Source organism: Suncus etruscus, chromosome 3, assembly GCF_024139225.1.
Source record: "Suncus etruscus isolate mSunEtr1 chromosome 3, mSunEtr1.pri.cur, whole genome shotgun sequence".
Taxonomy (NCBI): Eukaryota; Metazoa; Chordata; class Mammalia; order Eulipotyphla; family Soricidae; genus Suncus; species Suncus etruscus.
Genome location: NC_064850.1, coordinates 1,359,610 through 1,375,068, shown reverse-complemented (window position 1 = coordinate 1,375,068; position 15,459 = coordinate 1,359,610). Strand labels below are relative to the sequence as shown.

Here is a 15,459-nt window from a genome sequence, read left to right as displayed (position 1 = left end):
ACACCCAGCAGTGCTTAGGGGTTACTTCTGGCTCTTGCTCTGAAATCACTCCTGGCAGGCTCAGGGGACCATATGGGATGCCGGGATTCGAACCACTGTCTTTCTGCATGCAAGGCAAGCGCCTTAACTCCATGCTATATCTCCACCCATCTCTCGAGTTTCTTAAAGGAAATGACATACATAATTTAGATGTACCACTCAACCCTTCTTTTATAGGCTCTGAAACTGAATAACACTCAAGCTGAGATTCTAATTTTGAAACGGCAGTTTCAAGATCAGAGCAAGTAAGTTGTCTCACTTCAAAAACCAAAGTAATGGGGCCAGAGAGATAGCACAGCGGTAGGTTGTTTGTCTTGCCGACAGCCAATTCAGGAAGGAGGTTGGTTTGATTCCCAACATCCCATATAGCCTCCCATACATTTCTGAGTGCAGAGCTAGGAATAACCCGAGTGCTGTTGAGTGTGACCCAAAACAACAACAACAACAACAACAACAACAACAATAACCCCAAAGTAAGTAAAAGATGAAATAAAGTCCCAAAGTCAAAATACCCAAGCAATTCCAGGTGACTGCTACTTTTCATAAGGGATCAGTTACCTATAATTGGAATATATTTGGTAAGTCACAAAAAGAGTGGCTGAAATCCATTCCAGGCACTGGAGTCTGCCAACATTCAGCATCCGGTGACACTCTGAAACAAGGGCAGACAAACCAATGCCAGCGAGGACAGCCACCACCGCATTGCTCTGCATCCAGAATCGTTCCACCTGTAACAGAGACATGCAGACAACATGTCTAGCTGATTAAGGTTTATTCACCAGGTCCCTGTACATTTTAAGGACATATGGCATGTACCTAGTTGCCTCTGTCTGGTGCCATGAGGGTCTTGCTAAATGACTTCCCCAAGGCAAGGCCACACCACTTGTATTTCAAACATTCTTCCTTCCTAATTTGACATGTTTTTCACTCCCTTTTGGGTTCACATGTTCTTTTAAACATTGCAGCCTTCATCTTGAATTCCTGCAGTATGTAAAGTAGAAGAGAAATGTTTTGGCTTTTTTTGCTTTTGACGTTCCAAAGCTCCACTAGTCTGACTCCCTGCTTCTCTCCCTGCCTCATTCATTTCTCTGACATGACTGGAGGGATGGGGACTGGGGTGCCAAAGAGACAGCACAGTGGTAGGGCATTTGCCTTGCATGCAGCCAACCCAGGACAGACTCCAGTTCAATCCCCGCCATTCTTATGGTCTCCTGAGCCTGCCAGGTGTGATTTCTGAGTGCAGAGCCAGGTGTGGCCATAACTCCCACCCCCCACCCCCAAAAAAGACTGTACTGGCCCCTTCGTCTTCCTCATTCTTCATTTTATTTTTCTTGGAAATGATCAGCCCCTTACCAAAGATCTCCCTGGAAGACCAGTCAGATGGAATGGCAAGAGGCCTTCCCTGTGTGGCACTGGCCAAGACTGGTAGATGGGGGCGCAGAATTAGGAAGCCCCTTGCTCACAGTTCTGAGACATGTTCTCCAATCCCTTAAAAAAGATGATTCCAATACCAATGCTCTGATCTATTTTGTTTCTCAATGGATCCGAACTCAGGTAACCAAGTAAGGTATTATTTATTAGATCTTCAGTCACTTAACAAATATACGTAATTAGAGATGAAAGCCAGAGACCAAAAGAAATGTGAGTGCTCTTTGACAGGTATGATTCTGGAAAGGTTAGTAAAGAGGGGATGTCTTTCACAACCTCAAAAACAAAACTCAACTACAACCTATATTTCTCTGCTATTAAAAATATAACTAGATAACTAGATTTAAAAGTATAATAATATGTATTATACCTTTATAAAGATGCCTGTATCTGCAGGTATATATATACATATATATGTATGTATATGGAAAAACTAACTAAAATCTTCTTAAACATTTATTTAACTATTGTGTGAATTAAAGATCAGGGTTTTCATTTTGTTTTTCTAAAAAAGCATAGACTTGCTGCTTTAATAATTTGAGTTTGGGTTTGTGATCTTGCATATGTAAATGTAATTTTAGCTATATCTGAGATGATCTGCTCTTTTACAAGATTCATGAAAGACATATTTATACATTCCTTATTGACTTTGTGCTCAAAAAGGTATATTCATGTAAAACTTACCACACCCATGAAAAGTGGCTTTGAAATATCTAAATTTGCCCTCCAAGCAAAGAACAGTGAATAAATGCAAAGCATTCCAGTAAAAAGCCATACTAATGATGAAGTCTGTCTGTCCCTGTAAAAAAAAATTTTAATTATGTAGATATAAATAGCCATTCTTTTTGTTTGTTTGTTTGTTTTGGGGTCACAGCCGGCAGTGTTCAGGGGTTACTACTGACTCTGCATTCAGAAGTCACTCCTGGCAGTCACAGGAGATCATATGGCATGCAAAGATTTGAACCACAGTCTGTTCGAATCAGCTGCGTGCTAGGCAAACGCCCTACTGTTGTGCTATCTCTTCAGCCCCATAAATAGCCATTCTAAATAGTTTTAAATTATTAAAAAAAAAAAAGGAATCTACAGAACTTTCCACTTTTAGGTAAAAATGAAGATTTCATTTTTAAAATTCTAAGTCACAAAAAATAACCAAAACTTAACAATATATTTATACATTGTACTATAGTAGGCAACCAAATTTGAAACTATGCAGCTAAAAAAGTTATCACATATAAATACAGTTTATTTACAAATTAAGATGCAACCAAGCATGTTTAAAACAAGTTTCAAAAATCAAAATATTAAGTATTTTCAAAGAAAAAACTAAAATGTTAAGAATGCAAATTTTGAGAACATTTATGTACATAGTATAATTTTCAAAACAAATTAATTTTATTATAAAATATAGACCAAGCTTCTTAAAAATGTTCATATATACTAATTCAGTAATTTGACATATACGCATAAATCTTAAAGCAATAACCAAAAACATAAATTAAAATTAATGCATACAATACTTTGATTTTGCTTCACAAAGTGGAAGCACTCTATAGATCTTACTAGATTATATTGCACTAATAGAAATAATTAGAATATATCAATGATTTAGAATATAAAATAATACTGGCAATATTCTACAATGAAAAACTGAAATATCAATTTAATTCATAAACACAGAACATTAATAACAGAAAGAAATTACACTACTTACTTTTTTACACTTGATCTTAGCCAAAAGGCCGAGAAGCGATACATTACTTACTTTTTAGGTAGACATAGATTTGCCCACACTGCCAGTGCTTGAATGTTGAATGAGAGTTCTGTCCTCATATTTGTTATCTGAGAACTGTAAGAGACAATGCAACTTAGAGCCAACAGAAAGTAAATCTGGTTAAGTCCAAATAAAACACTCTGTAAAATACATCTGCTTATAGACAATCATTTTAAAGACTGGAGCTGTATTTTAATATGATTTTTAAGTTATGGGAAAAAGAGAGTTAAACAGTTATTTTTTAATTATAACATTTGATTACAAATTTATATAATATTAAGTCATAAACATATGAGCACAAATGACTTCTATATTGTGGATACTGACATACTGTGTTGATATTGTTAAGCAATTTTTTTGTTTGTTTTTGGGTCACACCTGCCAGTGCTCAGGCTTACTCCCGGCGGGTGTGACCCAAAAACAAACAAAAAAATTGCTCAGAAATTGCTCCTGGCTGGCTCGGGGGACCCTATGGGATGCCAGGAAGTGAACCACCATCTCTGTTCTGGATAGGCGGCATGCAAGGCAAAGCCCCACCACTGCGCTATCTCTCCGGCCCACTGCTAACCAATTTAAATCTTCCTGGCTCTGGCTCAGGTTTCACTCCTGGTAGTGCTCAAGGAACTCTAGTGGCGCTAAACTGGGTCACCACATGCAAGGTGAGAGCTTTTGGGAGTCTATAGGATGCTCTTACATATCGATATACAGCAATGTATATCCTTGACGGGCTTGACAAGGTACCATTTGAATAAATTCTCTAACTTTCTTCTGTTAGCAATGTAAACATGCTCTCCAGTTTTGCTGCAGAAAATAAAATTAAATCAAGGGGTTAGAGAGAGAGTACACCAGGTAGGGCCCTTGCCTTGCATGTGGATGGCCTTCAATCCTCAGTCCCACATAGAGTACCCGGAGCCCGGCTAGTTGTCACTGTAAGCCATGAGCTTACTTCTGGTCAGGTGTGCATCCCACCCCTCCCCCCCAAAAAACCCAACAAACTAAATCAAGTAGTCTTCTGGATCTAGTCATTTAAAAAAATGAAAATAGACAAGACAAATTATTTCCATTTATTCTTTTTTAATGTTTTATTAATTATTAATTGATTAATTAGTTTTGGGGCCATACCCAGTGGTGCTCAGGGGTTACTCCTGGCTGGCTCTGCACTCAGAAATCATCCCTGGAAGACTGGGGAACCAAATGGGATGCCAGGAATCGAACCAGGTTCCTCCTGGGTTGGCCTCATGCAAGGCAAATGCCCTACTGCTGTGCTATCTCTCTGGCTCCTTCCATTTATTCTTTTTCTGGAGTTATCAGCTTATTCTTTAAAATGCTACAGAACTAAATTTATCATAGAATGGGAGACCAGGAAGACAAAGTAAAACCCTGAGACAATGGTGGAGGAAGAGGAAGGACGCTCTAGTGGCAGCTGAGGTATTGGAAAGTTGTGCATATGAAGCCCCATCTTTTTTTTTTTTTAGTATTTTATTTATTTAAACATCTTGATTACAAATATGATTGTGATTAGGTTTCAGTCATGTAAAGAACACCCCCATTCACCAGTGCAACATTCCCACCACCAATGTTCCAAATCTCCCTCCATCCCCCCTCCCCTCCCCCCCCCCCGTACTCCAGACAGGCTTTCCAGTTCCCTCATTCATTCACATGATTATGGTAGTTCTCAGTATAGTTATTTCTATAACTACACTCACCACTCTTTGTGGTGAGCTTCATGGAGTGAGCTGGTGTTCCAGCCCTCCTCTCATTGTCTCTGAGGATTGTTACAAAAATGACTTTTATTTTTCTTAAAACCCATAGATGAGTGAGACTATTCTGCATCTCTCTCTCTCCCTCTGACTTATTTCACTCAGCATAATAGACTCCATGTACATCCATGTATAGGAAAATTTCATGACTTCACCTCTCCTGACGGCTGCATTATGTATATGTACCACAGTTTCTTTAGCCATTCGTCTGGTGAAGGGCATCTTGGTTGTTTCCAGAGCCTGGCTATTGCGAATAGTGCTGCAATAAACATAGGTGTGAGGAAGGGGTTTTTGTATTGTATTCTTCTGTTCCTAGGGTATATTCCTAGGAGTGGTATAGCTGGATTGTATGGGAGCTCAGTTTCTAGTTTTTGGAGGAATCTCCATATTGCTTTCCATAAAGGTTGGACTAGACGGCATTCCCACCAGCAGTGGATAAGAGTTCCCTTCTCTCCACATCCCCGCCAGCACTGATTGTTCTCATTCTTTGTGACATGTGCCAATCTCTGTGGTGTGAGATGGTATCTCATCGTTGTTTTGATTTGCATGTCCCTGATGATCAGTGATGAGGAGCATTTTTTCATGTGCCTTTTGGCCATTTGTATTTCTTTTTTATCAAAGTGTCTGTTCATTTCTTCTCCCCATTTTTTGATGGGATTAGATGTTTTTTCTTGTAAAGTTCTGTCAGTGCCCTGTATATTTTGGAGATTAGCCCCTTATCTGATGGGTATGGGTGAATAGGAAGCCCCATCTTTAACAGAAGTATAAATCATCGGGTATGAAACTTAGGCTTCCCTGTTTTCAGGTTGAAAAGTTTCAGCTGCGTATAGAGACTGCTGAAGACACCCCCTCCCCACTATAATTAAACTAAATTCCTTCATTAACTAATAGGCATTCCTGAAGTATTATTTAAATTCAAAAAATGGTTTCAATAGCATCCAATTTTAAAAAAGAAAGGTCTCCATACATCATCTTAAAAGAACTTTCGTTCTCCTACTGGCAATTTTTCTGGAGGAAAATGTGATGCTATAATTATGGGAACCTCACAATGTGTTCTTTACTAATGGAGGTTCATCTGCTATGTGAAAATATTATTACTCATTTTCAAATACTCTTGAAAAATTGATTCAGCATGAGGCCCATTTCGAACCGTCTTCAAAAGGAATGAAGTCAGACTCGAAATTAATTCTTAGAGATCTGTTGCTTAAATGTAAGCTCTGAAACATGGTCATTGCCTAGGGTTAGATTGAATAATTTCCTTGTACGGAATTGCAATTTAGAGATATGCATGGGGGAAAGAATTTAATTTGCTTGACTGGGAAAACGTAGATGATTAGGCGTCATCATAGTGAAGGATTTTCTAATAAGTTAATTAAAATTACCTTTCTCAACACCCATGTACACCTGAAACAATTAAATACTAGAGATTCTCTCAGTCAGAAAGGATTGGAATTATGGCTCTCGGTATCCGTGATGGCTTGGTTCGAGCAATGTGGGTGGAGTGGTCACCACTTTTGCCATCTCTTCTGAGTGTCTAACATAGCTGCTGTGATGTTGATGGCAAGGCCTTTGAGAGTCCCAAATGGATGACTTTTATATGCCATCAAGAAGGTTAGCTGTGTGGCTAGGATCATTACTCTTGAGAGTTCTTTATTGTCTCGTGGACTCATTAAGGTAGAATGTCCCAGTCGTCCTGAACATGGCGACCATTCCAGAAAACAGCCAAAAGAAAAAAGACAGTGTGAAGCAAAGCAGAATCAAGTAAGAGATCAGAGGTATTGGTAAAACTTCCTCTTTATTTCTAAAAGGAAACTCTTCCGGGGCTGAAGCTACAGTACAATGGATAAAGTGCTGTCCTTGCATGAGGCTGACCCGGGTTCAGTCCCCAGCACCACATATGGTCTTCCAAATCTGTCAGGAGTGATTCCTGAATGTAGAGCCAGGAGTAAGCCCCGGGTACTGCTGGGTGTGGGCCGCCCTCTAAACTCCCTCCAAAAAAGACAAAGAGTTTTTTGCTATCATCTCCTCAATAAAAATGGAATAAGTTGGTGCCAGAGCAGTGGCAAACATGCTAGGGCATTTGCCTTGCATGTGCTAACTTAGGAGAGACTGTGGTTCAATCCCCCAGCATCCCATATGGTCCCCAAGCCAGGAGCGATTTCTGAACGCATAGCCAGGAGTAACCCCTGAGCGTCACCAGCTATAACCCAAAAAGAAAAAAAAAAAAAAAAGGAATAAGTCTCATGAAATATCAAAAAAAAATATTCAAATAAATTGCGAGTGTCAACAAAGGATGAAGAGTAGCTGGTGGTAGGCAAGGCAAATACCCTACCTGCTTGCTCTACTATCTCTCCAGCCTCAGGATGGATATATAGATTTTGTTTGTTTATTTGTTTTTGCCACCCTTAGTGATGCTCAGGAATATTTCTGGCTCTAGACTCAAGAGTTACTCCTGGGGGCCGGAGATATAGCCTGGAGGTAGTGTGTTTACCTTGCATGGTTCGTATCCAGCATCCCATATGGTCCCCTGGGCCTGCCAGGAGCGATTTCTGAGCATAAAGCCAGAAGGAACCCCTGAGCGCTGCTGGGTATGACCCAAAACCAAAAACAAAACAAAACAAAAAGAGTTACTCCTGGCAGAACTTGGAGGAATAAATAGAATGCCAAAGATCAAACAGTGGTAAGTTGTGTGGAGAGCAAATGCCCTGCCCATTGTACTATTCTGGCCCATTGGCATCAATATTTTTCATTCATCATTCATTCATTCATTGGTTTTTGGCCCACACCCAGCAATGCTGTTCAGGGGTTCCTCATGGCTCTGCACTCAGAAATTACTTCTGGCTTGGGGACCATATGGGATGTAGGGGATTGAACTCGACTGCTGTGCTATGGCTTTGGCCCGTAAGAATTTTATTTTACTTTATTTTGTTTTGAGCCATGCCCCACAGTGTTCAAAAATTACTCCTGGCAGGCTGGGGGACTATATAAGATGCTGAGGATCCAACTAGGTCAGTTGCGTGCCAGGCAAACAAAACACCCTACCCACTGTGTTATCACTTCAGTCCCTGCAGAGATATTTTTCAAGTGACTCCATTTGCATAGCTTTATAGGTAAACAGAGCTTATGGGTAGTCTAAAGGAAAAATCTTTAAGGGCATTAAAGAATGAAAAAAGTAAGTAGGGTCAGAGAGAAGCTCAAGTATTGTTGTTTGCTTCTGCATGTGGCAGATCTTGGCTCCAGCTGTCACTGTGTATGTATAGTTCCGAAGTACGGCTAGCAGTGACCCTGAGGACAGAACCAGGATCAGCCCTCAAGCACCATCTGATATGACCAGACTTCCTCCCCCTTACCAAATAATAAACAAATAAATAGGAAGAAGTCAGAGAAATCAATAGGCTGAGAGCATGTTTTGTATCTCAGAGGCCCAGTTTTGATCTCTGCAGTCTGCTGAGCATTTTTGAAGGTGACCTTGTGAGCACACAGCCACGAGTAACTGCTGAGCATTTCGGGTAACCCCAAAACAACAACAAAAGAGTTTAGAAAATAAGTGTTCACCTTGTACTAAATCTAATTCTACAAAGTATCTCTAAAGAAAGGGGACAGAAAAGCCATAACAAATGAGAAACAGAACTGTTGGGTAATTTTGAATTCAATTGAACCAATGTTGAAACATCTTAATAGGCTCTATAGAGTCTCATAATATTCTAGTTCACTCTTGGATTTCTTTTTTTGTTTGTTTTTTTTTGGGGGCCACACCCATTTGATGCTCAGGGGTTACTCCTGGCTAAGCGCTCAGAACTTGCCCATGGGTTGGGGGGACCATATGGGACGCTGGGGGATCGAACCTCGGTCCTTCCTTGGCTAGCGCTTGCAAGGCAGACACCTTACCTCTAGCGCACCTCACCGGCCCCTCAATCTTGGATTTCTTGCTCATAAGTTTCATCATATTGAGGAAATACTGAAGTGTTTGAGAATATACACAAACTTCACGGCAGAGGTGAAAACTCTCTTCTCAGACAGGCAAATTGCTTCACAAAGAGGTAACTCAGAAATCCCCAAAATCAGGGGTCAGAGCAGTGACGCAGAGGTAGGGTGTTTGCCTTGCACACGCTGACCCAGGAAAGACCATGGTTCCATCCTCGGCATTCTATATAGTCCCCCGAGTCTGCCAGGAGCGATTTCTGAGCGCATAACTAGGAGTAACCCCTGAGCATCACCGGGTATGGCCCCAAAATCAAACCAACAAAACCAATAAACAAAATCCCCCAAATCATATAAAGGAACAAATAGAAAATTTATTCAAAAAATAGTTTCATATATTTGATACTCACAGCAGTATCTCAGACATACTGGATCCAACTTCAGATTTGGCCTAAACATTAAAAATCAGAAAGTTCATTTGTATAAACATGAACTGAAGCTTTGTTAAATGACTGTATTTCAACTATCTTAATTAAAAAAATAAATGCTTTAATATATAGTTTAATATCTCTCCTTTTAAAGTCTTCAGAGCTCAGTAATTTTGGGGATATGGGGGGCACACCCAGTAGTGCTCTGAGGTTACTCTTGGCTCTCAGATCAGGGGACCATATGGGATTCTGGGTCAGTGAGTGTAAGGCAAAAACCCTATTACCCACTGTACTATCACTCCAGCCCCCCACTAAGAACTTTAAATTTTGTTTTTAATTCTAGGTCATACTGGCAATGTTCAGAGCTTACTCTTGGCTCTGCACCTAGAGATCTCTCTGGGGTACCTCAGGGGACCATATGAGGTGCTGGAGATCAAATCTAGTTGGCTGGGTACAAGACAAATGCCCTACCTGCTATGCTATGCTATCTCTCTGGCCCCAGAATAAAAAAATTTTAAGTCAGTGAAAACCAAGCAAGAATATCCTTAAGGAATAATTTCAGAAATAATAATTGGCCAAAATTCATTTAACTATTCCAGAAAGAATTATTAACACACAATAAGTTAAGAGACTTATGTTCCTGTTGAACTGTCTGTTGCTCTTATTGGGTATATTTAAATACATTATTCACTTGTTAGTCTATAATTTCCTAATAATGAGTACACTTTTTTTTACAATTTTTTAATTGTTTGTGGGTCAGACCTGCCAAATGCTTAGGACTTATTCCTTGTTTTGCAATCAGCGCTCACTTCTAGCAGGCTTGGGGAACTATATGGGGTGACAGAGATAGAATCCAGGTCAGTACTATCATTCTTGGCCCCAATTATACAAATTTAAAATCTGGAATATTTGTAGAGTTATAAATATAAATGATCCAGAGCATAAATTTAAAGTATCAAACTCTCTAAGTAAAAAATAAATTATCATTGCATTATCCTATTTTATTATGCATTATCTCTCATATATTACAAGCAATGTATGGTGCATATTTAAGGAATAATGACTTTTATTGATCTATAGACCTAAGAGCAGGGATATAGCTCAGTGACAGAATATATAAATGGGTTAGGCCATAGGTTCTATCCTTGGCACTACAAAAAACAAAAAACAAAAACCCAACAACAAATAAATAAACAATAAAACCAGACCAAAAAAAATACTAAATGACTATTCACTTAAGAAACAGAATAGGGCTGAGGAAATGGCTAAAAGGTCTGGAGAACATGCTCTGCATGCAGAAGATGCAGATTTAATCCTCAGCATCACAAGGTCACCTGAGTACCACTGGGTGTTCCCCTCCCTCAAAGAAATAGATTACGGAATTCCTTATGAAAACCACAAAGTGATTGAGTCCTGTTATGTTGACTATTCTACTTTAAAAATAAATGGCTTTTACTACTTTTTGTATCTTCAAGAAATTTCTGCATGACTTGTGTCCTATAATGAACATTTTTCTGATATCAGCTTCTTTTTTTATTTTCTTTAGGTTTGTTTCTTGGGTGATACCCATTTGTACTTAGGGGTTACTCCTGGCTCTGGACTCAGGGTTCATTCTTGGCAGATCTGAGGGAATCCTATGTGGTGCCAAGGTTTCCAACTGGGGGTTTCCAAATGCAAGGCCATAACTTTACCTGTGTTGTATATCTCCACCCACCCCCAATGATAGTTTTGTTCTTGTTTTCAGTCAAAGTCGAGACTTAGCACTGACATTTTCTCACTTATCTCCCAACAACGAATCTCAGTGAAAATTTACCAGACTGAATGTTCCATATTCTTCCCTGAGCAAATGGGTTAAAAATCCAGCCCACGTGGTCTGGTCTCCCCAGGTCCAGCGGGCTCGACTGAGGGAGGACGAGATGGGAAGGTAGACATAGGGCAGCAACCCAGCAGCAAAGAACAAGCTCAACTTCAGCAGAAGGCCGGGTGAGAGTTCCTGCAGCAGAGCACATCGTATCACATGACACTGTTTATTTAAGCCTCCTTCATTCTGGAACTTCAAGAACACATCAAGGAAAGCATCAAGCGTGTGTACTCAGAGCTGACCTCCCAAGTTCTATGAAATCACCCCAGAATACTGTGTTCAACCTTCTGATTACCGTGGATTACCAGAAAATTGCAGCAGCCTGAACTCTTGCATGGCGGGTGAAATCTGAGTGAAGCAAATAATCTTAACAAAGACTTGCGAGTATCATGTTGATTGCATCTTTCGCATTTAAAACCATGTCATGGCATGCAGCATTGCACAGCCGAGATAACCCACTTGGAAGGGACTGAGTTTCTGGCTGATTCGGAATATGCCCCAAATACTGTTCCCCTACCAAGTCACTTCATTTCCCCCATCAGGAGTGCACTACTCTATATAGCATGATTATATATTGACAAATGGATTCTTTCTACGGGGTTTTAAATATTCCATGAAAACCCTTGGTGCAAATGAAGCTAGCTTTTAATAACCTCCCAGCTTATCCAAATGGCCGTTTTCTTCTCATTTATCACAGAAGATGGGGGACTCGAGGAAATCATGGGTACATGCACGAATACCACTTTAAATGAGAATCTATATCTCAGCTGCACCTTTCTAAAAGAAGTGAAATGCAGATGAAGCCATGCAAAGGTTAAGCCCAAAAGAATTACAGTGCACTAGAGAGATTATTATAGGAGTAGTTTCAGTAATGGGAAAAGAGCCTCTTACAAGTATCACCATAAAAAATTGCCCATTTTCATTTCTAAAAAAGGGTAAAAATCATGTGAAAAAGCATCCACCAAAAGTAGACTAAATAATAGATTCTATTAGCATTACCAAATACATATCATTAATATTAACAACCATTAATACACTAGATAAAATATCATCAATAGCATTCAAATAATTAGATTATTAACATGAATGATTATATTTATTTACTTAAATTATTAATATAGTGATGATTGTATATGATCATATATTGTTGATATATTATACATTAATATTAAAATTATTGATATTATTAATTTTATTATAGTATTCATGTAATTTGATGTTTCTCATATGGTAATGAGGTACATAAAAAACAATGACATGAGGGGCTTGAGAGATTATACAGTGGGTAGATTACTGGCCTTGCACTTAGCCGACTAGGTCCAACCCCCAAACTCCACATAGTCTTGCCAGGAGTGATCCCTGAGCACAGGGTCTGGAGTAATCTCTAAGTGTATTCCCATCCCCTCCATAAAAAGGAAAAAGAATTATGGCATGGGAAGAGGGTAAGAAAAAACTCATTGAACAAGATAGCTTTGCTATTAAAAGTAGTCCTAATTAAAGTAATCAGGAAAGAAAAAGAAAGAAAACGCATGAAAAAGAAACATTTTTGACATGATCATTCATGTTTCCACCAAAAAATAATGAGCGCTAATAAGTAAGCAGGTAAAGTTACAGTGGGTGGGGGATTGGCTCAGCAGGAAAAGCAGGACAGCACAAGCCACAGATGTGTGAGGGTCTGAGTTCAATCTCCTGCACTGTCAAAGAAAACGCTCACAGAAAAATTTCAGGATATAAAAATAAACACACAAAAATGAGTGGTGTCTAAGGGGTTAATAAAATGTATAATCTGGGATAAAAACTGAAGAAGAAAAAAAAAGAGAGACAGATTCCCATTTACCAGCAAAAGCAAAGCATAGCTAGGAACAAAATCTGGGGAAGCTTTCAGTCACATCGAGGCTTTACTGAGGGCTGAGTCCTGGCTGGATACTCAGGGATAACTTCTGTCAGTGCTTCAAAGACCATATGCACTCCCTATAGTTTTGGTTCCAGAGGAACAGGATAGAACCAAGAAGGTCAAAAAAAACCATGCAACCTAATGAAATAAATTGAAGACAAGTAATGTAAATATATCACAAGTTTCATGTGTTGAAAGAATTGAATACTGTGAAAACACACTTTATCCATGATTAATTTCAATGGTTTTATATATATATATATATATATATATATATATATATAACATATGTTGTATAGAAATAGATATATTTACACATATTTATATAATATACCATTTATTTATTTATTGTTTTGGGGCCACACCTGGCAGCGCTCAGGGGTTACTCTTGCTTGGTGCTCAGAAATCGCTCCTGGCAAGCTTGGGGGACCAAGCTTGGGGGATGCTGGGGATTGAACTCAGTCTGTCCAGGGTTGGCCACATGCAACGCAAATGCCCCACTGCTGTACTATCTCTCCAGCCCCACGTCCCTTATTTTTAGTGATAATTTTTAAAGCATTTAAGACTGCCTGAGCCGGCAAAATAGTTTACATGTAGGGTGCTTGTCTTGAAAGCAGCTGGTCTGGATTCTATTCCATTTAACACATGTGGTCTCCAGTGCCCCTCCATCTAGGAGTGATCCCTGAGCTCAGAGCTAGGAGCAATTCCTGAGCACTGCTGGGTGTGGCCAAGAAAAGAAGAAAAAAAAAAAGAAAAGAGTTTTAAAAGAAATCCTAAAATGTGCACTGGAGTCACAGCAATAACGACAAACATCAGAAACTGGAAGGATCACACTACCTAGATTCAAATTACATTTCAAAGTTCTGGTAATCATAATTATATTACACTGGCATAAAAGAGACATATAAATCAATCAAACAGAACTAAGAGACCAGAATTAAATCCATGTGCCAGTATATATGATCAAATGATAATTGACAAGAGAGTTAAGTATACTCTATAGGGGAAGAAAGATTTTTAGCAAACGTTTTTGGGAAAACCAGATAACCAAACCTGAAAGAACTAAGTAGGACTTTCATCCTCACATATCACTTACAAAAAAATAAAATCTAAACGTATTATGATCTACTATAGCCTGAAACATAAGATCTGACACTTTAAACCAAAAATGTATATGGAAGAAAAAAATTATGGGGGCTGGAGTGGTAGCACAGTGGTAGGGCGTTTGTCTTGCACACAGCTGACCCAGGACGGACTCTGGTTAGATCCCTGGCATCTCATATGGTCCCCTGAGCCAGGAGCAATTTCTGAGCCCTGAGACAGGAGTAACCCCTGAGCACCACTGGGTGTGGCCCCCAAAAGCAAAACAAGAAAAAAAAAAAAAAAGAAAGAAAAATTATGGGGAAATTTATATGGGATAAACTCCTATTCTTTGGTCTTGGCAATGATTTCTTGGATACTACACCAAAGCACAAGTTGTTAAAGCAAAAATAAAGGAAGTGGGGCTATACCAACTGAAAAGACTTGTATGCAGAAAAAGAAGAAAGTAACAAAAGGAGACCTACAAGAGAGAAAACACTTGCAGATTAGATATATGATAAGAAGTTAGTATCGAATATATATAAAGGAGCTCAGGCGATTCAATAGCAAAATCATCAGCAGCATCTGAGTAAAACTTGGGCAAGAGGATCACCATGTTTGAAGTGGGCCAGCTCCATAGACTCACTCTTTTCTCAAACAAAATGTAAACCGAGGGGCTGCAGAGAGAGCCTGGAGGGAAAGTGTTTGCCTTTCAGGCAGAAGGTCATTGGTTCCAATCCCGGCATCCCAAATGGTCCCCCGAGCCTGCCAGGAGCTATTTCTGAGCGTGGAGCCAGGAGGAACCCCTGAGTGCTGGCGAGTGTGACCCAAAAACAAAATGTAAACCAAGTCATGAAAGATTATGTGCCTGGGGACTGTTTGGGGTATCACTGATTAAACCCAAGTCAGTCACAGGCAAGGCAAATGCCCTACCCACTGTACTATCTCTTCAGCCCTTTTTAATATTTCACATATAAGGTCTTATATGATTAACTTAACAAGATTCAAGACTAAGGCGAAGGGAAAATAAAAACTCAGATCCAGCCTATCAATAGTTATGTTACCCTTTCATTGATTTTTTTTAATCACATAAGAATCTTTACCATCTCAAATTACCCTGAGAAGCCAAGAAACAAAATACATTCAAGTATAATATTGTGATTAGCTAAAACTTGGATACAATTATTTCCTTATTTATATCATTTTATTTTACATGTTTTTCTAACATAATTCTGTTCATCACTGGGTATAAATGACAAATCATAAAATGATAAATG

General features: G+C 39.2%; 1 protein-coding gene across 1 annotated transcript in view; it reads right to left on the bottom strand.

The window, feature by feature from the left end:
• TMEM260 (transmembrane protein 260) overlaps positions 1–15,459 on the bottom strand; it is a 59,324-nt gene that overhangs the window by 18,141 nt on the left and 25,724 nt on the right. Inside the window, exons 6-10 of the mRNA XM_049770243.1 lie at positions 11,161–11,340; positions 9,330–9,370; positions 3,230–3,313; positions 2,152–2,266; positions 598–767 (exon numbers count right to left, since the gene is read on the bottom strand). Coding sequence (XP_049626200.1) covers positions 598–767; positions 2,152–2,266; positions 3,230–3,313; positions 9,330–9,370; positions 11,161–11,340 — 590 coding nt within the window. The remainder of the gene's footprint in view (positions 1–597; positions 768–2,151; positions 2,267–3,229; positions 3,314–9,329; positions 9,371–11,160; positions 11,341–15,459) is intronic.